General features: G+C 44.9%; 1 protein-coding gene across 1 annotated transcript in view; it reads right to left on the bottom strand.

The window, feature by feature from the left end:
* LOC110505296 (SH3 and cysteine-rich domain-containing protein) overlaps positions 1–25,632 on the bottom strand; it is an 87,307-nt gene that overhangs the window by 9,418 nt on the left and 52,257 nt on the right. The window contains exon 8 of the mRNA XM_021584440.3: positions 3,646–3,740. Within this exon, the coding sequence (XP_021440115.3) occupies positions 3,646–3,740 (95 nt within the window). The remainder of the gene's footprint in view (positions 1–3,645; positions 3,741–25,632) is intronic.

The raw sequence follows: 25,632 nt of genomic DNA, 5'->3' as shown, positions 1-25,632 counted from the left end.
CATCGAAGCATCGTTACCCATGCAGAGCAAGGGGAACAACTACTAGAAGGCTCAGAGCGAGTGACGTTTGAAACGTTTATTAGCGTGCGCTAACTAGCTAGCCATTTCACTTCGGTTACATCAGCCTCATCTTGGGAATTGATAGGCTTGAAGTCATAAACAGCGCAATGCTTGACGCACAACGAAGAGCTGCTGGCAAAACGCACGAAAGTGCTGTTTGAATGAATGTTTACGCGCCTGCTTCTGCCTACCACCGCTCAGTCAGATACTTAGATGCTTGTATGCTCAGTCAGATTATATGCAACGCAGGACATGCTAGATAAACTAGTAATATCATCAACCATGTGTAGTTAACTAGTGATTATGATTGATTGTTTTTTATAAGATAAGTTTAATGCTAGCTAGCAACTTACCTTGGCTTACTGCATTCGCGTAACAGGCTCCTTGTGGAGTGCAAACAGAGAGAGGCAGGTGGTTATAGCGTTGGACTAGTTAACTGTAAGGTTGCAAGATTGGATCCCCCGAGCTGACAAGGTGAAAATGTGTCGTTCTGCCCCTGAACGAGGCAGTTAACCCACCGTTCCTAGGCCGTCATTGAAAATAAGAATGTGTTCTTAACTGACTTGCCTAGTTAAATAAAGGTATAAAAACAAAATCGGCAAATCGGTGCCCAAAAATACAGATTTCCGATTGTTATGAAAACTTTAAATTGGCCCTAATTAATCGTCCATTCTGATTAATCGGTCAACCTTTAGTGTCAATACATTTCAAATTAAGTGTGGGATGATTGAAATCTTTCTGGGGATCTCATATTGGAGCGTCAAAGAGTAGACTATCAGGATTACTGAGGGAATGATGTAGTAAAATGGATACTAGGGCCAAGGGCTGTTGAGAGAGAAACCCTTATTTCGTAACAGCGAATCAAAAAGTACATTAAAAAAGGTTTACGTTATGGTAGTCCAGACAATTGTCAATTTACAATTTACAAAATCTCAGAGACACAGAGACATTGTCTCATAACTATCACATTGTCATCGGGTCAAATTATATCTTTATAATCTTTTTTCAGTTAATGTTTGGTTTACACTCTGTGAAAAAAAGGGTACAGTTAGGGAACATAATGTACCTTCAGAGTAATCTCACATCAAAAGTGCCTTTTGTGTGCCTTAGTGCCCCAAGAACACTAAGGTAACCTGCCTAAATGACTACCAATCCGTGGCACTCACGTCTGTAGCCATGAAGTGCTTTGAAAGGCTGGTCATGGCTCACATCAACACCATCATCCCGGAAACCCTAGACCCACTCCAATTTGCATACCGCTCCAATAGATCCACAGACGACGCAATCTGAATCACACTCCACACTGCCCTTTCCTGCCTGGACAAAAGGAACAACTATGTGAGAATGCTGTTCATTGACTACAGGTCAGCGTTCAACATCATAGTGCCCACAAAGCTCGTCACTAAGCTAGGGACCCTGGGACAAAACACCTCCCTCTGAAACTGGATCCTGGACTTCCTGACGGGCCACCCCCAGGTGGCAAGGGTAGGCAACAACACATCTGCCATGCTGATCCTCAACACTGGGGCCCCTCAGGGGTGAGTGCTTAGTCCCCTCCTGTACTCCCGGTTCACGCACGACTGCATGGCCAAACACGATTCCAACACCATCATTAAGTTTGCTGACGACACAACAGTGGTAGGCCTGATCACCGACAACGATGAGACGGCCTATAGGGAGGAGGTCAGAGACCAGGCAGTGTGGTGCGATGACAATGTAAGCAAGACAAAGGAGGTGATCGTGGACTACAGGAAAAAGCGGTCCGTACAGACCCCCATTAACATCGACGGGGCTGTAGTGGAGCGGGTCGAGAGTTTCAAGTTCCTTGGTGTCCACATCACCAACGAACTATCATGGTCCAAACACACCAAGACAGTAGTGAAGAGGGCACAACAACACCTTTTCCCCCTCAAGAGACTGAAAATATTTGGCTGGGGTCCCCAGATCCTCAAAAAATTATACAGCTGCACCATCGAGAGCATCCTGACCGGTTGCATCACCGCCTGGTATGGCAACTGCTTGGCATCTGACCTTAAGGACCTACATAGGGTGGTGCATTCAGCACAGTACATCATTAGGACCAAGTTTCCTGACATCCAGGACGTACAGTTGAAGTCGGAAGTTTACATACACTTAGATTGGAGTCATTAAAACTCATTTTTCAACCACTCCACAAATTTCTTGTTAACAAACTATAGTTTTTGCTTGTCGGTTAGGACATCTACTTTGTGCACGACACAAGTCATTTTTCCAACAATTGTTTACAGACAGATTAGTACACTTATAATTCACTGTATCACAATTCCAGTGGGTCAGAAGTTTACATACACTAAGTTGACTGTGCCTTTAAACAGCTTGGCATATTCCAAAAAATTGTGTCATGGCTTCAGAAGCTTTTGATAGGCTAATTGACATCATTTGAGTCAATTGGAAGTGTACCTGTGGATGTATTTCAAGGCCTACCTTCAAACTCAGTGCCTATTTGCTTGAGATTATGGGAAAATCAAAAAAATCAGCCAGGACCTCAGAAAAAAAAGTCTTGTTCATTCTTGGGAGCAATTTCAAAATGCCTGACGATACCACGTTCATCTGTACAAACAATAGTACACAAGTATTAACACCATGGGACCACACAGCCGTCATACCGCTCAGGAAGGAGATGCGTTCTGTCTCCTAGAGATGAACATACTTTGGTGCGAAAAGTGCAAATCTATCCCAGAACAACAGCAAATGACCTTGTGAAGATGCTGGAGGAAACAGGTACAAAAGTATCTACAGTGGGGCAAAAAATTATTTAGTCAGCCACCAATTGTTGTTTCTGTGTACCAATGGAAAGTCTACAAAACTATGAGCAAACCAGTCTATCTATTGAATGCATGGATTTGGATTGTGATGATACCGAAGAATGAATCCTTTACAAATTGTGCTTTTTGCTTCTTCTTAGTAATATTGTTTTGATGGATGTATTTATGTTTTGAGAAGGCAACTACATTTTGAAAACACATGTACTGTTTTGCAAAAGGCCACAGAGTTCTGTGTCAACAACATTGTTCCAAAAAATGCTTGTACACGATTGAGAAAAAGTACAAGTACAATTCTATACCTTGTTTTTCCTGAGAGTGTATGATTAGGAGACGGTTTAATGGTCGTTTAACTGAGCAGGTAGAAACGGAAGATCACACACATATCACAGACAATTCAATTATAATGTGTAACAAAAAAATACAATGTTTGTACATGTTGTATTAGAGAAGAACTCTGACAAATATCTATTGAGCAGTGATTAGAGCATGCATTCAGTGACGCCTGCCTGCTTATCTAGGTAAACACAGTATATGTTAGTCATTCAAAAGGAGCATAGGTAATTGTTAACACAATGGGATTACAAAGAGAATGCAGGACAGGTTCAGGCAAAGCCAAGGCCCTTTAGAAACCAATCAAACATCCATCCAGTTCTGACAGTGAGCTGCTAGGAGCTTTTGGCCTCTGCAGATAAGAGACTTTTAACTAAGCAATCCCACGAATTAGTCTGACCATTGATTAGTCTGTTTTTTGTTAGTGTGTGTGTGTGTGGATCCCACTGACCTCATCTCCAGGTCTTCACTTTCCTGGGGTGTGAATGTGAACAAAGCCACATAGGTGTTGAGCTGCAGTATGTCCTTCTGCAGCAGTCTCCTCTCCTACAAAACACACACACACACACACACACACACACACACACACACACACACACACACACACACACACACACACACACACACACACACACACACAGAAGCTGTCAGCACAATCCACCAAACAGGTTGTCTGAGCATAGACATGCAAAAAATGACAACAGATTTTTGTTATTCATTAATCGAATCAAAAAACTTTTTTTGTAATTTGGCACACAGAAACTTTGGACACATGGTGTAGAAAATAAAACGATCACTATCTATTACTGGTATTTTAGATACTAATGCTCGGTCATAAGTGACTATTCTTTTTTCTCTCTTTCCTTTCTTGTATGCTAAGCTATTTTGGAACACAAATCAGTAAACTATTTATGTTGAAATTGTACATTGTGTATATGTACAGTACCAGTGAAAAGTTTGGACACACCTACCCATTCAAGGGTTTTTCTTTATTTTTACTATTTTCTAAATTGTAGAATAATAGTGAAGACATCAACACTATGAAATAACACACATGGAATCATGTAGTAACCAAAGAAGTGTTCAACAAATGTAAATATATTTGATATTTGAGATTCTTCAAAGTCGCCACCCTTTCCCTTGATGACAGCTTTGCACACTCTTGGCATTCTCTCAACCAGCTTCACCTGGAATGCTTTTCCAACAGTCTTGAATGAGTTCCCACATATGTTGAGCACTAGTTGACTGCCTTTCCTTCCCTCTGAGGTCCAACTCCTCCCTTCTAATCTGAGGGCCTGACTACACCAGACCAGTAGGCAGCACTATAGATAGTGGATGTTGTCTCATGGAAATTAATGTTAGATTTCAATTATGCAGATGAACAATGTGAAATATCGTGACTAGTATATCATGATTAGTATAATCAAATATTGTTGCCATATTATGTGGTCTGAACATAGTGAAAAGTGGATATTTATACTGTAAAATGAGAATGAGTCCTGCCGCTGGCGCAGTCAGCATATTACTGCTATGAGAGTCTATTTGGGAATGCTAATGTTGAGAGTACCAACTGTAATTTAAATCAACATAGTAATGTTTTCAATGATTGCACATAAAGTAAGATAGTTCCTACATGATAGAGTGCTTGCTTTGTTATCTAACTAATCTTGTGTCCTTTCTGCCATCCTGTGAACCCCAATCATTGCTGTTCGGAGCTATGTTTCCTTTTGATTATTCCAAGATTATAATGAGCTGTTGTTCCAATCGAAGGAAGGAAAATTGCTCAAGTCGTTCTGCCACCTGCTACTGTAAAGTTTCCACAACATTATATCATCAACATGAGTGGGAGGAAGCATTCCCTTGTTTAGTTGTTCTGTTTTCATAAGCGCCCAGGAAATTAAAAGACAACAAAAGCGGGGGCGGAGAGGATGTTGTTAGAGAAGAGCTAACCCAATTATTGCAGACACATTTTGTTAATGTAATTGCACACACCCACACCGAAAGGCATTTTTCTACTTTTGTCACAATTAGTCGCGAGTTCACAATGACCTAAAATATTGCTGCAACCAGTCAACAAACTTGTTCTCATTGTAGTTCTCATACAGGAGAAAATACTTTGGCTATATGAATTGAGGAAGAATCATAGCAAAGTAGAGACCACAATGTACTGTACATTTGCTAAACGGTCTTATTCCATTCCAACAGAAATAACAACATCACAAGATCCCTCTCCTCCCAGACTGCAGTTATGGTACTGCATAGCTATGATGTGTCGTGTCTTGGGATGACGTGTTCCAAAATGGTCAGCATGCGTCACCCAGGTGGGCAACTGATATTAGTGATGGATGAGCTGAGTTACTCTCTAGCAATGCTCTGTTGGCTCTGGGTTAAAATGCAGTAAGGCACAGAAACTTTAGGCGATCCATTATGGCAAAACAACAGCTCTCTGGGGGCCTTTCGACTCTGATGGCTAGCGCTAGGTGATAATATATGTACTGTATGTGTCTGTCTGGTGGTCATTACATTGGGAAAGCGGAGATCACGGAAGAAAGACCAATAAGAAATAGTAAAGCATTAGAGGTTATATGAGGAGCAGCAAATAAAGTCTACTAGCTCACATTTTAGTGTGAGAAGTACAAGCCATTTGATTAGTTCTCAATCGTTCAATACATGGGGACATTACATTTCCAGGGAACAGGTGTGTTCAGAATATGGGAAAATAAATAGGCTGCAAATTTGAAAAGGCCAGCCGGTTGTTTGTGGCTCTTATTTCAGATAGGACAGGAGGCACCATGGGGCAATCTGCTCCTGCAGTGTGTGGTTAATTCAAAGTCAGAGCCTGTGTCTCTGTGCCAGGCTTTTATAGACCTGCCTTCAGACAGACAAATGACCTCCACCCAGCTGTGCTAAGCAGCCAGATAAGAGTGGAAAATACCACTTTACATGTTTCAGCGAGCTGGCCAGGAGAGATTGCATAGTGTATGCGTGTGCAGCGTGTGTGTTTCAAGTTTTATTTCAAGATCCAAGTTTTATTAGTCATTTTTAGAGGATACACATGGTAAACACTGTCCAATAAAATGCTTACTTGTAGGTTCCTTCTCAACAACGCAACAACAATAAGAAATAATAAAAGATAAGAATACAAACATAAAGTTATAGGAGTATTGTTAGAGGGTCCTGAAAAATATTTTTATTTGGGTTCCAGGCAGGTATTAACCCTGCCTAAAGGAAAATAGTAGGATAGATAGAGACCCACTACCAGATGCACGCATATCAGAAGAGACTGCCTAGAGGGTAGCCTGTTTTCCAGATAGCCAGTGGAGAGAAAGGATAAGACACACCATATAAAACACGTCACAGCACGGCGGTAACCCAAAACAATAATACCTCATAAAAGAATAACGCCAACAATTGACAAGAATAAACCCAGTCATAATTTGCAATATTCTGTATTACCTCCCAGTGGAGGAGTGAGGGGGGAATTAATGGGTGTGTAGGGGTGTGTTCATAGACAAAAAAGGCCTTAAAATGTCCAAAATCGTCTCGGCCAAATGTTAATAGTACAACACCAAATCAATACAGTTCAAAGAACAATAAACAAACTTGCACGCAACCTCCCTTTAACTAAAATGTCAACCCAAATGTCAAATAAAATAAAATAGTATTTGTCACATGCACCAAATACAACAGTTGTAGTCCTTACCGTGAAATGCTTACTTACAAGCCCTTAACCAACAATGCAGTTTTAGGAAAATAGAGTTAAGAAATATTTACTAAATAAACTAAAGCAAAAAAAGTTACACAATGAAATAACAATAATGAGGCTATATACTGCCTCTGCCATTGCTCTAATTCTGTGAAGGGAAGTCTTTACCAGATACAGGACTCCAGACCAAATTCTCTCTGACCAAGGTCCGCAGTTCATCTCAGAATTTACAAAGAGCTCTGTACCTGTTAAGGTGTAGTTGCCAAGCTGACCACGGCCTACCTGACCGAGAGGGTACACCTGAAGGGGATGTGATTGCTTCATTTGTGGGGGATCAGCACACAAGGTGGGATCAGCATCTTCCTGAATTTCGCTTTGCACTGAACTCTAAAAGGTCCGATGGACAGAGTCTTGCAAAGTTCCAACGTTTCATCTGACTGCTCAGCGTTTGATGCAGTCCAACACCACCATACCTTGCTAGCCAGAGCAGAGGCCAGCAGAATCTTTTTATTTAACTGGGCAAGTCAGTTAAGAACAAATTCTTATTTTCAATGACGGCCTAGGAACAGTGGGTTAACTGCCTGTTCAGGGGCAGAACGACAGATTTTTTGGGATTTGAACTTGCAACCTTCCGGTTACTAGTCCCCCGCTCTAACCGCTCTAACCACTAGGCTACCATAGCCAACACAACAACAGCTCAGAAACTATGACAAACATGGACGAGACATGTGGTTCAAAACCAGTCTTGTGTCTGGATCCGTTATAATCATCTGTCAAAGGTGCCCAAGCAGTTCACTGCCAAGCTAGCTTTGAGATTGAAAAGGTCCCTACTGTGTGGTGCAGCAGTTGGGGTCGGTGAGCTACCTGGTCTGTTTGGAAGACACTGGGAAGATGTCAGGACGGTGCATGTTGTGGACCTAAAGCCTTGCTACCCTATGGCAGAAGAGCTGGATCGCAGGCAAAAGCAACATCTGCAGGAACTCTTCTTGGAGGACTCCGATGATGAGAACGTCCCTGATATTGTGTAGTGGGAACATGAACCTGCCAAAGCCTGAATCCTCTCTGTTTCTGGGGGGAGGAGAGTGTGACAAAATCCTGCACGGCGCCTTCACTGTGCGCTGCCACTTTAAGAGCGCATCAGTAGTCAGGAAGGAGAAAAAAAAGATAGCTCTTCCGGCTCTGTGTGGGAGCTCCCAGTTGGCTCGCAGTTTGATACTGTGTGCAACTCTGCAGAAGTCTATTTTGAGCGTGCTTAGTTTGTAAAGTGTTTAAGTCGATCGGCGGTGTTACCGCTCTAGGTAGTAGTTGTAATCTTTCGGGACCGCTCCTGTTATTGATCGCATGGATTAGTAGCAACATTGTTGTAAAACTTTAACATACAAACCATCAGACGGACAGACAGTGCAACAGCTAAGACCCCCCCTCTCTCGCTTAGTTTAATTTTCTCTCTATCATTCCAGTGCTTTATACTGCAGCAGACTTTCTTTTTTTTAATATGCTCCCTTTGATGTTCAGTGTCGCTGGAGTATTATTGCCATTCCAGATGTATTTGGGTTGACATTTTAGTTAAAGGGAGCTTGTGAGCGAGTTGATTGTTTATTGTTTCTTGAACTGTATTGATTTGGTGTGTTACTACTGACATTTTCCCGAGAAGATTTGGGACATTTTAAGGCCTTTGTTTTGTCTGTGAACACACCCCCACACACCCATTCATTCCCCCCTCACTCCTCCACTGGGAGGTAATACAGAATATTGCAAATTCTCTAAGGGTTATGACTGGGTTCATTCTTGTCAATTGTTGGCATTATTCTTTTATGAGGTATTATTGGTTTGGGTTACCACTGGGAGGTAATACAGAATATTGCAAATACTGGTACTGAGTCAATGTCAATGTATGGGGGTACAGGTTAGTCAAGGTAATTTGTACATGTAGGTAGGGGTAAAGTGACTATGCATAGATAATAAACAGTAAGTAGCAGCAGTGTAAAAACAAATGGGGGGTGTCATTGCAAATAGACCAGGTGGCCGTTTGATTAATTGTGGCTTGGAGGCAGAAGCTGCTAAGGAGCCTTTTGGACCTAGACGTGGTGCTCTGGTCCGCTTGCCTTGTGGTAGCAGAGAGAAGAGTCTATGACTTGGGTGACTGGAGTCTGACAATTTTTTGGGCCTTCCTCTGACACCGCCTAGCATATAGTTCCTGGATGGCAGGAAGCTTGGCCCCAGTGATGTACTAGGCCATGCGCACTACTCTCTGTAGTGCCTTACGGTTGGATGCAGAGCAGTTGCCATACCAGGCGGTGATGCTCTCGATGGTGCAGCCGTATAACTTTTTGAGGATCTGGGGACCCATAACAAATATTTTCAGTCTCCTGAGGGGGGAAAGGTATTGTCGTGCCCTCTTCACGACTGTCTTGGTGTGTTTGGACCATAATAGTTCATTGGTGATGTGGACGCAAAGGAACTTGAAAGTCCACTACAGCCCCGTCGATGCTCCACTACAGCCCCGTCGATGCGAATGGGGGCGTGTTCGGCCTGTAGTCCACGATCTTCTCCTTTGTCTTGCTCACGTCGAGGGAGAGGTTGTTGACCTGGTACCACACTGCCAGGTCTCTGACCTCCCTATAGGCTGTCTCATCGTTGTCGGTAATCAGGCCTACTACAACTGAGTCGTCAGCAAACTTAATGATGGTGTTGGAATCGTGCTTGGCCACGCAGTTGTGGATGAACAGGGAGTACAGGAGGGGACTCAACACACACCTCTGAGGAACCCCCGTGTTGAGTATCAGCATGGCAGATGAGTTGTTGCCTACCATTACCACCTTGGGCGGCCCGTTAGGAAGTCCAGGATCCAGGTCCTTAGTAATGAGCTTTGTGGACACTATGGTGTTGAACGCTGAACTTTAGTCAATGAACAGCATTCTCACATACGTCTTCCTTTTGTCCAGGTGGGAAAGGACAGTGTGAAGTGCGATTGAGATTGCGTCACCTGTGGATCTGTTGGGGCGGTATGCAAATTGGAGTGGGTCTAGGGTTTCTGGGATGAAGGTGTTGATGTGCGCCATGACCAGCATTTCAAAGCACTACATGGCTACCAATGTAGTACCAATGTAGTCATTTAGGCAGGTTAACTTCGCTATCTTGAGCACTTTTCTTTATTTTCTTGAACCATGTAGGTATTACAGACTCGGTTAGGGAGAGGTTGAAACTGTCAGTAAACTTACCAATCGGTCCGTGTATGCTCTGAGTACACGTCCTGGTAATCCATCTGGTCCCGCGGCCTTGTGAATTTTGACCTTTTTAAAGGTCTTGCTCACATTGGTTATGGAGAGTGTGATCACACAGTCCTCCGGAACAGCTGGTGCTCTTATGCATGCTTCAGTGTTTACTTGCCTAGAAGCAAGCATAAAATGCATTTAGCCATCTGGTAGGCTTGCGTCACTGGGCAGCTCGCAGCTGGGCTTTCCTTTGTAGTTCGTATAGTTTGCAAGCCCTCCCACATCCGACAAGCATCAGAGCCAGTGTAGTAGGATGCAATTTTAGTCCTGTATTGACGCTTTGCCTGTTTGATGGTTCATCTGAGGGCATAGCGGGATTTCTTATAAGCATCCGGATTTCTGTCCCGCTCCTTGAAAGCTGCAGCTCTAGCCTTTAGCTCCCGGGCTCCCAAGTGGCGCAGTGGTCTAAGACACTGCATCTCAGTGCAAGAGGTGTCACTGCAGCACCTGGTTTGTATCAAGGCTGAATCACATCCGGCCATGATTTGGAGTCCCATAGGGCGGCGTACAATTGGCCCAGCGCCGTCCGGGTTTGGCCGGGGAAGGCCATCATTGTAAATAAGAATTTGTTCTTAACTGACTTGCCTAGTTAAATAAAGGTTATATAATAAAAATAAAAAAATTAATCGATGGCTTCTGGTTGGGGTATGTACATACGGTCACTGTGGGGACGATGTTGTCGATGCACTTATTCATGAAGTCGGTGACTGAGGTGGTATACTCTCAATGCCATTGGAATAATTCCGGAACATTTTCCAGTCTGTGCTAGCAAAACAGTCCTGTAGCGTAGCATCCGCGTCATCTGACCACCTCCGTATTGAGCGAGTCACTGGTACTTCCTGTTTTAGTTTTTGCTTGTAAGCATGAATCAGGAGGATAAAATGATGGTCAGATTTTCCAAATAGAGGGAGAGCTTTGTATGCATCTCTGTGTGTGGTGCAAAGGTGGTCTAGAGTTGTTTTTCCTCTGGTTGCACATGTGACATGCTGGTAGAAATGAGGTAAAACGGATTTAAGTTTGCCTGCAATAAAGTCCCCGGCCACTAGGAGCACCGCTGTTGATTGAGCACTTTCTTGTTTGCTTATGGCCTTATACAGCTCGTTGAGTGCGGTCTTAGTACCAGTGTCGGTTTGTGGTGGTAAATAGATGGCTACGAAAATATAGATGAAAACTCTCTTGGTAGATAGTGTGGTCTACAGCTTATCATGAGGTAATCTACCTCAGGAGAGCAATACCTCGAGACTACCTTAATATTAGACACCGCGCACCAGCTGTTATTGACAAATAGATACACACCCCCAATCCTCGTCTTACCGGACATACCTGTTCTGTCATGCCGAATCACGGAAAACCCAGCCAACTGTATATTATCCGTGTCATCGTTCAGCCACGACTCTGTGAAACATAAGATATTAAAGGTTTTAATGTCCCAAATGGAGCTCATCCAGTTTATTCTCCAGTGATTGATTGCATGTTGGCTAATAGAACGGATGGTGCAGGCGGTTTACCCGACAAATTCTCACAAGGCACCCTGATACCTGCCCCTAGTATTTCCTACTTTTCTTCATGCGAATGACAGGGATTTCGGCCTTGTCTGGGAGCAACATTATATCCGTTGTGTCTGACTCATTAAAGATAAAATCTTCATCCAGTTCGAGGTGAGTATTCGCTGTTCTGATATCCAGAATCTCTTTTCAGTCATAAAAGACGGTAGCATCAACATTATGTACAAAATAAGTCACAAACGATGCGGAAAAAACACACAAAATAGCACAATTGGTTAGATGCCCGTAAAACGGCAGCCATCCCCTCCGGCACCATTCTTCATTCAAATGCATCTGGCAGGGCAATAATAGTTCAGTGGCACTGAACATCAAAGAGAGCACATTGAAAAAAGGAAAGTCTGCTGCAGTGTAAAGCACTGGAACGATGGAGGGAAAACGAGAGTAAGAGAGAGAGGGGGGTCTTAGCTGTTGACTTCAGGCTTGCAATAGCATTGTCTGTCCATCTGATGGTTTGTTGGTTTGTATGCTTCGCAATAATGTTGCTACTAATCCATGCGATCAGTAACAGGAGCGGTCCTGAAGGATTACAACCACAACCTAGAGCAGTAACACCGCCGATCGACTTAAACACTTTACAAACTAAGCACGCTGAAAATAGACTTCTGCAGAGATGCACACACTATCAAACTGCCGCGACAACTGAGAGCTCCCACACAGAGCCGGAAGAGCTATCTTTATTTTCTCATTCCTGACTGCTGATGCGCTTTTAAAGTGTCAGCGCCCGGTAAAGACTTCGTGCAGGATTTCGCCACAATGTAAATGTGTCAGTAGAATAGAATAAACACTTGCTGTGTTGCAGTGTGTGTGTGTGTGTGTGTGTGTGTGTGTGTGTGTGTGAAAAAAAGCTGTGTGTTGGTAGTGCATGTTTGATTGTATATCTTTGTGTTTATCTGATCTTTTCCAAAGTTGACATTAAGGATAAACATGTCAAATATTTATAAATAGAGACTGGATAGAAATATTACAAATATGAACGTTCTGATACTACAACTTTGTCATTCTACCATCGTAGAAGCCAGAGAGGGTAAAATAAATATGTCTAAGATTTCCCCATAAAATGTTTAATATTATAGTGGGCAATATGGAGTTCGCACAGGTTTGCCAACTTTCACTGAAACAAAACTATGAATTCTGTAACATGTCAGCTGCACGCAGAAAATAAATATTGCACAGACCAGAGCTGGAGATATAAACATTAGGGTCAGAGTCTATTCACATCTGTGTGTGCCAGTGGCCAAGGCAGGAATACCATTTGTCTGTCAGGGAGATAGGTTTTTCTCCCAACTCCTGGGAAATTCAGAAGTAATGGGAGTCTGGCCAAGAGTAGCACACTGATGGACACACACACAGCAAGAACTGGCTCAGGATCAGTTCTCAGGCTAAAGAGTAGAGTACAGCTCGCCAGCAAGCACAGTACAGACACATTTCTCAGAGGCTTTCAATAGCATACTGTTCTTAGCTCCAGAGCAGTTGGTGCTATACTTAGAATTCTATGATGTCAATGTGTTAGTCCGAAGGAGAAATGGGCACTGGACTAAGGATAGCTGTGGGCAAAAAATCCTGCAGCATGCACAAACAATAGGGGCTGAGAAAAAAATCTGTCACAGGGCTCCATTTTCTATTTCCAGACCAGAAGTTATTATGATTTGTCATGATCATCTCTCACAGAATTTATTTATACCTGTGTTCAATGTGCCAGCAATCTTTTTCAATGCGTTTGTGCTTGGTCATAAAATAGCGCAGCACAAAAGGGCTGTCGATGAGGCAGGCGTCTCGCGAGAGACGTTATTTGTGACCTCATAAAACAGTATGAAAATCAAAAAAATCCTTATTTCTGTTTGTGTGTTCTACTCTGTTCCACTAGAATAAGACAGACAGGCCGCTTCACACACCCACATGTGCCACACCGTACCATTTCCTCAACCATTTTCTAGTGTTACATCCATTTTCTCTTTCTACTGGCCCTGATTAAAGTATCTGGGTGTTAAGTGGCCTCCTGGATGAGTAAAAAGCACAATCAAACATTTTTTTTTAAACTATAGCATTCCAAAGATATACAGTGGATTCGGAAAGTATTCAGACCCCTTGACTTTTTCCACATTTTGATACGTTACAGCCTTATTCTAAAATAGATTTTAAAAACATATAGCCTCATCAATGTACAGACAAGACCCCATTATGACAAAGTGAAAACAGGCTTTTAGAAACTTTTGCAAATTAATGAAAAGTAAAAAACAGAAATACCTTATTTACGTAACTATTCAGACCCTTTGCTATGAGACTCGAAATTGAGCTCAGGTGCTTCCTGTTTCCATTGATCATCCTTGAGATGTTTCTACAACTTGATTCTACTCCACCTGTGGTAAATGCAATTGATAGGACAGGATTTGGAAAGGCACACAACTGTCTATATAAGATCCCACAGTTGACAGTGCATGTCAGAGCAAAAACCAACACATGAGGTCAAAGGAAATGTCCGTAGAGCTCCGAGACTGGATTGTGTCGAGGCACTGATCTGGGTAAGGGTTTGGCCTCCATCATTCTTAAACAGAGAAGTTTGGAACCACCAAGACTCTTCCTAGAGCTGGCCGTCCGGCCAAACTGAGCAATCGGGGGAGAGGGGCCTTGGTCAGGGAGGTGACCAAGAACCCGATGTTCACTCTGACAGAGCTCCAGAGTTCCTCTGTGGAGATGGGCGAACCTTCCAGAAAGACAACCATCTCTGCAGCATTCCACCAATCAGGCCTTTATGGTAGAGTGGCAAGACGGAAGCCACTCCTCAGTAAAAGGCCCATGACAGCCTGCTTGGAGTTTGCCAAAAGGCACCTAAAGGACTCTGACTGTTAAAAAACAAGATTCTCTGGTCTGATGAAACCAAGATGGAACTCTTTGGCCTGAATACCAAGCGTCACGTCTGCAGGAAACCTGGCACCATCCCTACGGTGAAGCATGGTCATTGCAGCATCATTCTGTGGGGATGTTTTTCAGCGCCAGGACTGGGAGACTAGTCAGGATTGAGGGAAAGATGAACGGAGCAAAGTACAGAGAGATCCTTGAGCTCCAGAACACTCAGGACCTCAGACTGGGGTGAAAGTTCACCTTCCAACAGGACAACAACCCTAAGCACACTACCAAGTCAATGCAGGAGTGGCTTAGGGACAAGTCTTTGAATGTCCTTGAGTGGGCCAACCAGAGCACAGACTTGAACCCGATCAAACATCTCTGGAGAGACCTGAAAATAGCTATGCAGTGACATTCCCCATCCAACCTGATAGAGCTTTAGAAGATCTGCAGAGAAGAATGGTAGAAACTCCCCAAATACAGGTGTGCCAAGCTTGTAGCGTCTAATGTAAATGTGATATTTCATTTCTAATTTTTTATACATTTGCAAAAAAAATTCTAAAAACCTGTTTTTTGCTTTGTCATTAATGGGGATATGCGTCCCGCTAGCGGGACACCTGTCGACAACATCCGGTGAAATTGGAGGGTGCGCAATTCAAATAAATAATCGTAATATTAAACATTCATGAGCATACATGAGCATACAAGTATCTTATATCATTTAAAAGCTTTACATTCTTGTTAATCTAACTGCGTTGTCCGATTTACAATAGGCTTTACAGCGAAAGCAGACCATGCGATCGTCTGAGGCGCCCCACATCAACATATTTTTCAACCAGCATAGGCTACACAAAATCACAAATAGCGACTAAATAAATCACTTACTTTTGAAAATCTTCCTCTGTTTGCAATCCCAAGGGTTCCAGCTACACCATGAATAGTTGTTTTGTTAGATAAAATCCTTCTTTATATCCCAAAAGGTCTGTTTAGTTGGCGCCATTGATTTCAGTAATCCACTCATTCAACATGCAAACAAAGGAATCCAAAAAGCTACCGCTAAACTTCGTACATACAAGTCAAAGACGTTTCTATTTAATCCTCAGGTACCCCAAAATGTAAATAAACTATAATATTTCAATACGAAAGTAAAATTTGTAAGCACGTGCCCTCTTCCTCGCGCGCGGAAAGACTGATATTGTTCCGGTGGTCTCGTCACAAAAACTCAAAGTTCTTGCTCGTTTTTGAAGAAACAAGCCTGAAATCTTGAATAAAGACTTTTGACATCTAGTGGAATGATTCTGGTTGGTCTTTCTTCGGATTTTCGCCTGCCATATCAATTCTGTTATAGTCCCAGACATTATTTTAACATTTCTAGAAACTTCATTGTGTTTTCTATCCAATGCTACCAATGATATGCATATCCTGGCTTCTGGGCCTGAGTAACAGGCAGTTTACTTTGGGCACGTCAGTCAGGCAGAAATTCAGGAAAATAGACCCTAGCTCTAATTAAGGGGTATTGTGTCCAGACTGATGAGGGGAAAGCATTTTTAATCAATTTTTAGAATAAGTCTGTAAAGTAACAACATGAGGAAAAAGTCAAGGGGTCTGAATACTTTCCGAATGCATTGTACTTTGGCAGGAATTAAAGGGCAATTCCACCAACTTTCAACATCATATTCATCATCTCCAGCATCCTACATACCGTGCTTTGAAAAAGTATTTGCCCCCTTTCCAATTCTCTCTACTTTTGCATATTTATGATACTGAATGTTATCAGATCTTCAACCAAAACTTAATAGTAGATAAAGTGAACCTGAGTGAACAAGTAACACAACAATTGCATACTTATTGATTTTATTTCATAAACAAAGTTATGCCACACCCACTGCCCCTGCGTGAAAAAATAATTGCCCCCTTACACTCAATAACTGGTTGTGCCAACTTTAGCTGAAATGACTCCAACTAAATACTTCCTGTAGTTGTTGTTCAGTCTCTCATGTCGCTGTGGAGGAATTTTGGACCACTCTTCCATGCATTACTGCTTTAACTCAGCGACATTTGTGGGTTTTCAAGCATGAGCTGCTCATTCCAAGTCCTGCCATCTCAATTGGGATTAGGTCTGGACTTCGACTAGGTCATTCCAAAACTTTTTAGCCATTTCCATGTAGACTTGATGGATGGCCTGACATTCTCCTGTAGAATTCTCTGATACAGAGCAGAATTCATGGTTCATTCTATTAAGGTAAGTCGTCCAGGTCCTGAGGCAGCAAAGCATCCCCAAACCATCAGACAACCAGCACCATGCTTGACCGGTTGTATAAGGTTCTAACTGTGGAATGCAGTGTTTGGGTTTTCACCAGGCATAATTGGACCCATACCGTACAAAAAGTTATACTTTTGACTCATCTGTCCATAGAACATTCTTTCAAAAGTCTTGATGAACCTTGATAGGTTCTTTTTGGCAAACTTGAGTCAACTTTTTAGACAAGATGGGTCCCATTGGGTGTTGCATAACTTTGGAATTGGGCGTTGCATAACTTTGTTAATTAAATAAATGAAATAAGCTTCCATTTTTTTGGTTATTTGTAAACTCAGATTCCCGTTATCTAATATTAGGTTTTGGTTGACGCTCTGATAAAATACTGTCACGCCCTGACCTTAGTTATCTTTGTTTTCTTTATTATTTTGGTTAGGTCAGGGAGTGACGAGGGTGGTTTGTGTAGTTTTTATATTGTCTAGGGGTTTTTGTATGTCTAGGGGTTGTTGTATATCTAGGTGGTTATATGTCTATGGTTGCCTGGATTGGTTCCCAATCAGAGGCAGCTGTTTATCGTTGTCTCTGATTGGGGACCATATTTAGGTCTATGTGTGTGCCTGTCAGCACTCGGTTTATATAGCTTCACGTTCGTTTTGTTATTTTTGTTAGTGTTCTTAGTGTTGTTTAGTTAGTGTTCTTAGTGTTGTTTAGTGTTCTTCGTTTAATAAAGAATCATGTATTCATATCACGCGCCTTGGACTCCTCGTTATGACGAACGTGACAGAATAACCCACCAAACAAGGACCAAGCAGCGTGAAAAGGAGGAACAGAGCTTAATGGGGAGATGGACCTGGGAGGAAATATTAGATGGCGCAGGACCCTGGACACAGCTGGGGAAGTATTGCCGTCCTAAGGAGGAGTTAGAGGCAGCGAAAGAGGAACGGCGATACGGCGACGATATGAAGGTACACAGCTAGCACGGAAGCCCGAGAGGCAGTCCCAAGATTTTTTTTTTGGGGGGGGAAGCACACGAGGAGATTGGCTGCGTCAGGTAGGAGACCTGAGCCAACTCCTTGTGCTTACTGTGGGGAGCGTGTTACTGGTCAGGGGACCGTGTTATGCTCCTCGCAATTGTCGGGCTAGAATGGGCATCCAGCCAGGATGTATTGAGCCAGCTCTATGTTCTGGAACTCCAATGCGTCTCCACGGTCCAGTGTATCCTGTGCCTCCTCCCCGCACTCGCCCTGCGGTGCGTGTCACCCAGTACCACCAGTGCCGGCACCACGCACCAGGCCTACCGTGCGCCTCGGCAGTCCAGAGTGTCCGGCGACAGTACCCAGTCCAGAGCGTCCGGCGACGGTACCCAGTCCAGAGCGTCCGGCGACGGTACCCAGTCCAGAGTGTCCGGCGACAGTACCCCGTCCAGAGCGTCCGGCGACGGTACCCAGTCCAGAGCGTCCGGCGACAGTACCCAGGCCAGGGCGTCCGGCGACAGTACCCAGTCCAGAGCGTCCGGCGACGGTACCCAGTCCAGAGCGTCCGGCGACGGTACCCAGTCCAGAGCGTCCGGCGACGGTACCCAGTCCAGAGCGTCCGGCGACGGTACCCAGTCCAGAGCGTCCGTCGACGGTACCCAGTCCAAAGCGTCCGGCGACGGTACCCAGTCCAGAGTGTCCGGCGACGGTACCCAGTCCAGAGCGTCCGGCGACGGTACCCAGTCCAGAGCGTCCGGCGACGGTACCCAGTCCAGAGCGTCCGGCGACGGTACCCAGTCCAGAGCGTTCGGCGACGGTACCCAGTCCAGGGCGTCCGGCGACGGTACCCAGGCCAGGGCGTCCGGCGACGGTACCCAGTCCAGAGCGTCCGGCGACGGTACCCAGTCCAGAGCGTCCGGCGACGGTACCCAGTCCAGAGCGTCCGGCGACGGTACCCAGTCCAGAGGGTCCGGCGACGGTACCCAGTCCAGAGGGTCCGGCGACGGTACCCAGTCCAGAGCGTCCGGCGACGGTACCCCGTCCAGAGCGTCCGGCGACGGTACCCAGTCCAGAGCGTCCGGCGACGGTACCCAGTCCAGGGCGTCCGGCGACGGTACCCAGGCCAGGGCGTCCGGCGACGGTACCCAGTCTAGAGCGTCCGGCGACGGTACCCAGTCCAGAGCGTCCGGCGACGGTACCCAGTCCAGAGCGTCCGGCGACAGTACCCAGTCCAGAGCGTCCGGCGACGGTACCCAGTCCAGAGCGTCCGGCGACGGTACCCAGTCCAGAGCGTCCGGCGACGGTACCCAGTCCAGAGCGTCCGGCGACGGTACCCAGTCCAGAGCGTCCGGCGACAGTACCCAGGCCAGAGCGTCCGGCGACAGTACCCAGTCCAGAGCGTCCGACAACAGTTCACAGACCGGAACATCCGGCAACAGTTCACAGACCGGAACCTCCAACAACGGGCCACAGTCCGGAACCTCCAACAACGGGCCACAGTCCGGAACCTCCAAAGACGGGCCACAGTCCGGAACTTCCAAAGACGGGCCACAGTCCGGGGTTTCCAGCGATGGTCCCCAGCCCGGGGTCTCCAGCGACGGTCCCCAGCCCGCGGTCTCCAGCGACGGTCCCCAGCCCGGGGTGTACGGCGAGAACTCAGTGTAAAGAAGGGAGGCGGCGTCCAGAACCAGAGCCGTCACCGAGGTCAGATGCCCACCCAGACCCTCCCATATAGGTTTAGGTTTGCAGCCGGGAGTCCGCACCTTTGGGGGGGATGGGGGGTACACCCCCCATCCCCTGACCTTAGTTATCTTTGTTTTCTTTGTTATTTTGGTTAGGTCTGGGTGTGACGAGGGTGGTTTGTGTAGTTTTTGTATTGTCTAGGGGTTGGTGTATATCTAGGTGTTTATATGTCTATGGTTGCCTGGATTGGTTCCCAATCAGAGGCAGCTGTTTATCGTCGTCTCTGATTGGGGACCATATTTAGGTAGCCATATTCCTTGTGTATTTCGTGGGTTATTGTCTATGTGTAGTTGCCTGTCAGCACTCGGTTTATATAGCTTCACGTTCATTTTGTTATTTTGTTTAGTGTTCTTCGTTTAATAAAGAAGAATGTATTCATATCACACTGCACCTTGGTATCCTCGTTATGACGAACGTGACACATTCAGTATAAAAAATGGCCCAAAATAGAGAAAATCAAAAAGGGGGCAAATACTTTCCACGGCACTGTATGTGAAAATGGCAAGTTTATATCTTTATTCTTTGGTGCCCCTGCACATTGACTCTGTACCGGTATCCCCTGAATATAGCCTCACTACTGTTATTTTATTGTTGCTCCTTAATTATTTGTTATTTTTCTTTTTCTTTTCTTTATTTATTTTTTACTTCAGTTTATTTTAGTAAATACTTTCTTAACACTTATTTTTCTTTAAACTACATTGTTGTTAAGGGCTTGTAAGTAAGCATTTCACTGTAAGGCCTGTTGTATTTGGCGCATGTGACAAATATAATTTGATTTGATGTTAGGCCCTGTTCTGACTATGCCATATGGCTGTGGGCTACACTAGTTTATTTAGCAGACAAAATTTGCTGAATAAAATAGAAAGGATATTTTCTCCAAACGATTTCAGGGAGTGCGCACATGCGGCTATTCTGTGTTGAGCGGTAACAAAGAAACAGGTATGCTTAGTTTAGAGTTATTTATGTAACTTTGGTTGTAACATAAATGTTGGGCTATATGTTTAGATTTTTTATACATTCTAAGGCTGCATGATGCGACTCTAATGATGATTTGAACAAAGCCGCATGAAAGGTATGAGCTCTGCTTAGTTTTTGCGCAGGCTGTACACACTTCATCAGTATCTCATTCACAATTTGACATACACTCGATAATTCCTCGAATTTCCCGGCTTTAAAAAAATAAAAAATAATCACCTTTATTTAACCAGGTAGGCTAGTTGAGAAACAATTAACAAGTCAATAGCACAGTAGAAAAAAAAGAGAGTCTATATACATTGTGTACAAAAGGCATGAGGAGGTAGGCGAATAATTACAATTTAGCAGATTAACACTGGAGTGATAAATGATCAGATGGTCATGTACAGGTAGAGATATTGGTGTGCAAAAGAGCAGAAAAGTAAATAAATAAAAACAGTATGGGGATGAGGTAGGTAAAATTGGGTGGACTACTTACCGATAGACTATGTACAGCTGCAGCGCTCGGTTAGCTGCTCAGATAGCAGATGTTTGAAGTTGTTGAGGGAGATAAAAATCTCCAACTTCAGCGATTTTTGCAATTCGTTCCAGTCACAGGCAGCAGAGAACTGGAACGAAAGGCGGCCAAATGAGGTGTTGGCTTTAGGGATGATCAGTGAGATACACCTGCTGGAGCGCGTTCTACGGGTGGGTGTTGACCAGTGAACTGAGATAAGGCGGAGCTTTACCTAGCATGGACTTGTAGATGACCTGGAGCCAGTGGGTCTGGCGACGAATATGTAGCGAGGGCCAGCCGACTAGAGCACACAAGTCGCAGTGGTGGGTGGTATGAGGTGCTTTAGTAACAAAACGGATGGCACTGTGATAAACTGCATCCAGTTTGCTGAGTAGAGTGTTGGAAGCTATTTTGTAGATGACATCTCCGAAGTCGAGGATTGGTAGGATAGTCAGTTTTACTAGGGTAAGTTTGGTGGCGTGAGTGAAGCAGGCTTTGTTGCGGAATAGAAAGCCGACTCTAGATTTGATTTTAGATTGGAGATGTTTGATATGAGTCTGGAAGGAGAGTTTACAGTCTAGCCAGACACCTAGGTACTTATAGATGTCCACATATTCTAGGTCGGAACCATCCAGGGTGGTGATGCTAGTCGGGCGTGCGGGTGCAGGCAGCGAACGTTTGAAAAGCATGCATTTGGTTTTACTAGCGTTTAAGAGCAGTTGGAGGCCACGGAAGGAGTGTTGTATGGCATTGAAGCTCGTTTGGAGGTTAGATAGCAGTGTCCAAGGACGGGACGGATGTATACAGAATGGTGTCGTCTGCGTAGAGGTGGATCAGGGAATCGCCCACAGCAAGAGCAACATCATTGATATATACAGAGAAAAGAGTCGGCCCGAGAATTGAACCCTGTGGCACCCCCATAGAGACTGCCAGAGGACCGGACAGCATGCCCTCCGATTTGACACACTCTGTCTGCAAAGTAGTTGGTGAACCAGGCAAGGCAGTCATCAGAAAAACCGAGGCTACTGAGTCTGCCGATAAGAATATGGTGATTGACAGAGTCAAAAGCTTTGGTAAGGTCGATGAAGACGGCTGCACAGTACTGTCTTTTATTGATGGCGGTTATGATATTGTTTAGTACCTTGAGCGTGGCTGAGGTGCACCTGTGACCGGCTCGGAAACCAGATTGCACAGTGGAGAAGGTACGGTGGGATTCGAGATGGTCAGTGACCAGTTTGTTGACTTGGCTTTCGAAGACCTTAGATAGGCAGGGCAGGATGGATATAGGTCTGTAACAGTTTGGGTCCAGGATGTCTCCCCCTTTGAAAAGGGGGATGACTACGGCAGCTTTCCAATCCTTGGAGATCTCAGACGACATGAAAGAGAGGTTGAACAGGCTGGTAATAGGGGTTGCGAACATGGCGGCGGATAGTTTCAGAAATAGAGGGTCCAGATTGTCAAGCCCAGCTGATTTGTACGGGTCCAAGTTTTGCAGCTCTTTCAGAACATCTGCTATCTGGATTTGGGTAAAGGAGAACTTGGAGAGGCTTGGGCGAGTAGCTGCGGAGGAGGGGGGGGTTAGGGGTGGAGCTGTTGGCCGAGGTTGGAGTAGCCAGGAGGAAGGCATGGCCAGCCGTTGAGAAATGCTTGTTGAAGTTTTCGATAATCATGGATTTATCGGTGGTGACCGTGTTACCTAGCCTCAGTGCAGTGGGCAGCTGGGAGGAGGTGCTCTTGTTCTCCATGGACTTCACAGTGTCCCAGAACTTTTTGGAGTTAGAGCTACAGGATGCAAATTTCTGCCTGAAGAAGCTGGCCTTTGCTTTCCCGACTGACTGCGTGTATTGGTTCCTGACTTCTCTGAACAGTTGCATATCGCGGGGGACTATTCGATGCTATTGCAGTCCGCCACAGGATGTTTTTGTGCTGGTCGAGGGCAATCAGGTCTGGAGTGAACCAAGGGCTATATCTGTTCTTAGTTCTGCATTTTTTTAACGGAGCATGCTTATCTAAAATGGTGAGGAAGTTACTTTTAAAGAATGACCAGGCATCCTCAACTGACGGGATGAGGTCGTTATCCTTCCAGGATACACGGACCAGGTCTATTAGAAAGGCCTGCTCACAGAAGTGTTTTAGGGAGCGTTTGACCGTGATGAGGGGTGGTCGTTTGACTGCGGATCCGTAGCGGATACAGGCAATGAGGCAGTGATCGCTGAGATCCTGGTTGAAGACAGCGGAGGTGTATTTGGAGGGCCAGTTGGTCAGGATGACATCTATGAGGGTGCCCTTGTTTACAGATTTAGGGTTGTACCTGGTGGGTTCCTTGATGATTTGTGTGAGATTGAAGGCATCTAGCTTAGATTGTAGGACTGCCGGGGTGTTAAGCATATCCCAGTTTAGGTCACCTAACAGAACAAACTCTGAAGCTAGATGGGGGGCGATCAATTCACAAATGGTGTCCAGGGCACAGCTGGGAGCTGAGGGGGGTCGGTAGCAGGCGACAACAGTGAGAGACTTATTTCTGGAGAGAGTAATTTTTAAAATTAGTAGTTCGAACTGTTTGGGTATGGACCTGGAAAGTATGACATTACTTTGCAGGCTCTCTCTGCAGTAGACTGCAACTCCTCCCCCTTTGGCAGTTCTATCTTGATGGAAAATGTTATAGTTGGGTATGGAAATCTCAGAATTTTTGGTGGCCTTCCTGAGCCAGGATTCAGACACGGCAAGGACATCAGGGTTAGCAGAGTGTGCTAAAGCAGTGAGGAAAACAAACTTAGGGAGGTTGCTTCTGATGTATACATGCATGAAACCAAGGCTTTTTCGATCACAGAAGTCAACAAATGAGGGTGCCTGGGGACATGCAGGGCCTGGGTTTACCTCCACATCACCCGCGGAACAGAGGAGGAGTAGTATGAGGGTGCGGCTAAAGGCTATCAAAACTGGTCGCCTAGAGCGTTGGGGACAAAGAATAAAAGGAGCAAATTTCTGGGCATGGTAGAATATATTCAGGGCATAATGCGCAGACAGGGGTATGGTGGGGTGCGGGTACAGCGGAGGTAAGCCCAGGCACTGGGTGATAAGAGAGGTTGTATCTCTGGACATGCTGGTTGTAATGGGTGAGGTCACCGCATGTGTGGGTATGAAGAGTGGAACTAGGGGCTCCATTGTAAACTAAAACAATGATAACTAACCTGAACAACAGTAAACAAGGCATATTGACATTTGAGAGAGACATACAGCGAGGCATACAGTGATCACAGGTGTTGATTGGGAGAGCTAGCTAAAACAGTAGGTGAGACAACAGCTAATCAGCTAGCACAACAACAGCAGGTAAAATGGCGTTGACTAGGCAGAGAGGGTCGGATTAACTAAACACAGAGCTTGAGTGCGGCTGGAGCCGACAGATAAACATGAACAAACAGAATGGACTACCGTGATTAATGGACAGTCCAGCAGGCATCAGCTATGTAGCCAAGTGATCACAGTGTCCAGGGGGCAGCGGTGGATGGGACAGGGAAGCTAGACTGTCGAGTATTATCCAGGCTAAAAAAAATGGCTGGCTGTGCAGAAGGTAAAAGCCGCTAGCAGTGGCTAACAATGACTAAATAGCTTGTAGTTGGTTAGCTTCTGGAGGTTCTTGAATGTGTTCTAAAAATTAAAAATAATAGCGATTCCGTATCACATTAGGTGAGGCAGGTTACCGGAAGGTATAATCAAATTAAAAATCGAGAAGAGTTGAAAGTAAATATGGGTCCAGTGAGTGGTTGGGCTGGCTGGGGACGCGGCGATTCAGACAGTTAGCAGGCCTGTGCTAACAAGCTAACAGTTAGTAGGCCGGGGCTAAACAAGCTAGCAGTTAGCAGACCGGGGCTAAACAAGCTAGCAGTTAGCAGGCCGAATTAGCAAGCAAGCAGATAGCAAGGGCTAGAAAGTTAGCCTTTGGGGGACGTCGCGATGGGGTTAAGTCTGTTTATGCCTCTTCATGCGGTGACATCGATAGACCGGTCGTGGGTCCGGATATTGTAGCCCAGGAGTATGCTTCGGTGGTAGCACAGGAGCTCTGGCCAGGATAGCTTCAAGCTAAGTGGATGGAAACGCTAGCCAGGAGTAGTCATCCGGGGTTGCGGTTAGCTAGTTAGCTAGTTGTGAAGATCCAGATGAAAATGTTCCGTTTGTGGTGGGAATCCGGGGATAAAAATAATAGGTCCGTTATGCTCTGGTTAGAGTCGTGTTTTTCGAACTGGCGAGAGCTTTCCGAGCTAAAGGTTACCTGATGACCGCTAGCAATGGTTTGTTGACTGGTAGCTGGTAGTTAGCTGGCTAGCTTCAGTTGAGGGGTTCCGGATCCAAAGTAAATATAAATAATTTAGGAAAAAAAAGCAGATCCACGCTACATTGGTTGAGGCGGGTTGCAGGAGAGTATTTGGATGTTGAGGTTTAGCAAAATGTTTTAAAAGATATGCAAAGAAAAATATGTTAAAAAAACCGATATATACAAGGGACACGACAAGACGTCTGACTGCTACGCCATCTTGGATACAAGTGGCTGTAATGCCCCCTAAAAAAATCCATGCCTTTTGCGTCCAGTGGCCGTTGTGCCCTTGAG

The sequence above is a fragment of the Oncorhynchus mykiss genome, chromosome 25 (genome assembly GCF_057628025.1).
Source record: "Oncorhynchus mykiss isolate SJ-2025 chromosome 25, ASM5762802v1, whole genome shotgun sequence".
NCBI classification, from domain to species: domain Eukaryota; kingdom Metazoa; phylum Chordata; class Actinopteri; order Salmoniformes; family Salmonidae; genus Oncorhynchus; species Oncorhynchus mykiss.
This window is presented reverse-complemented; position numbering and strand designations above follow the sequence as displayed.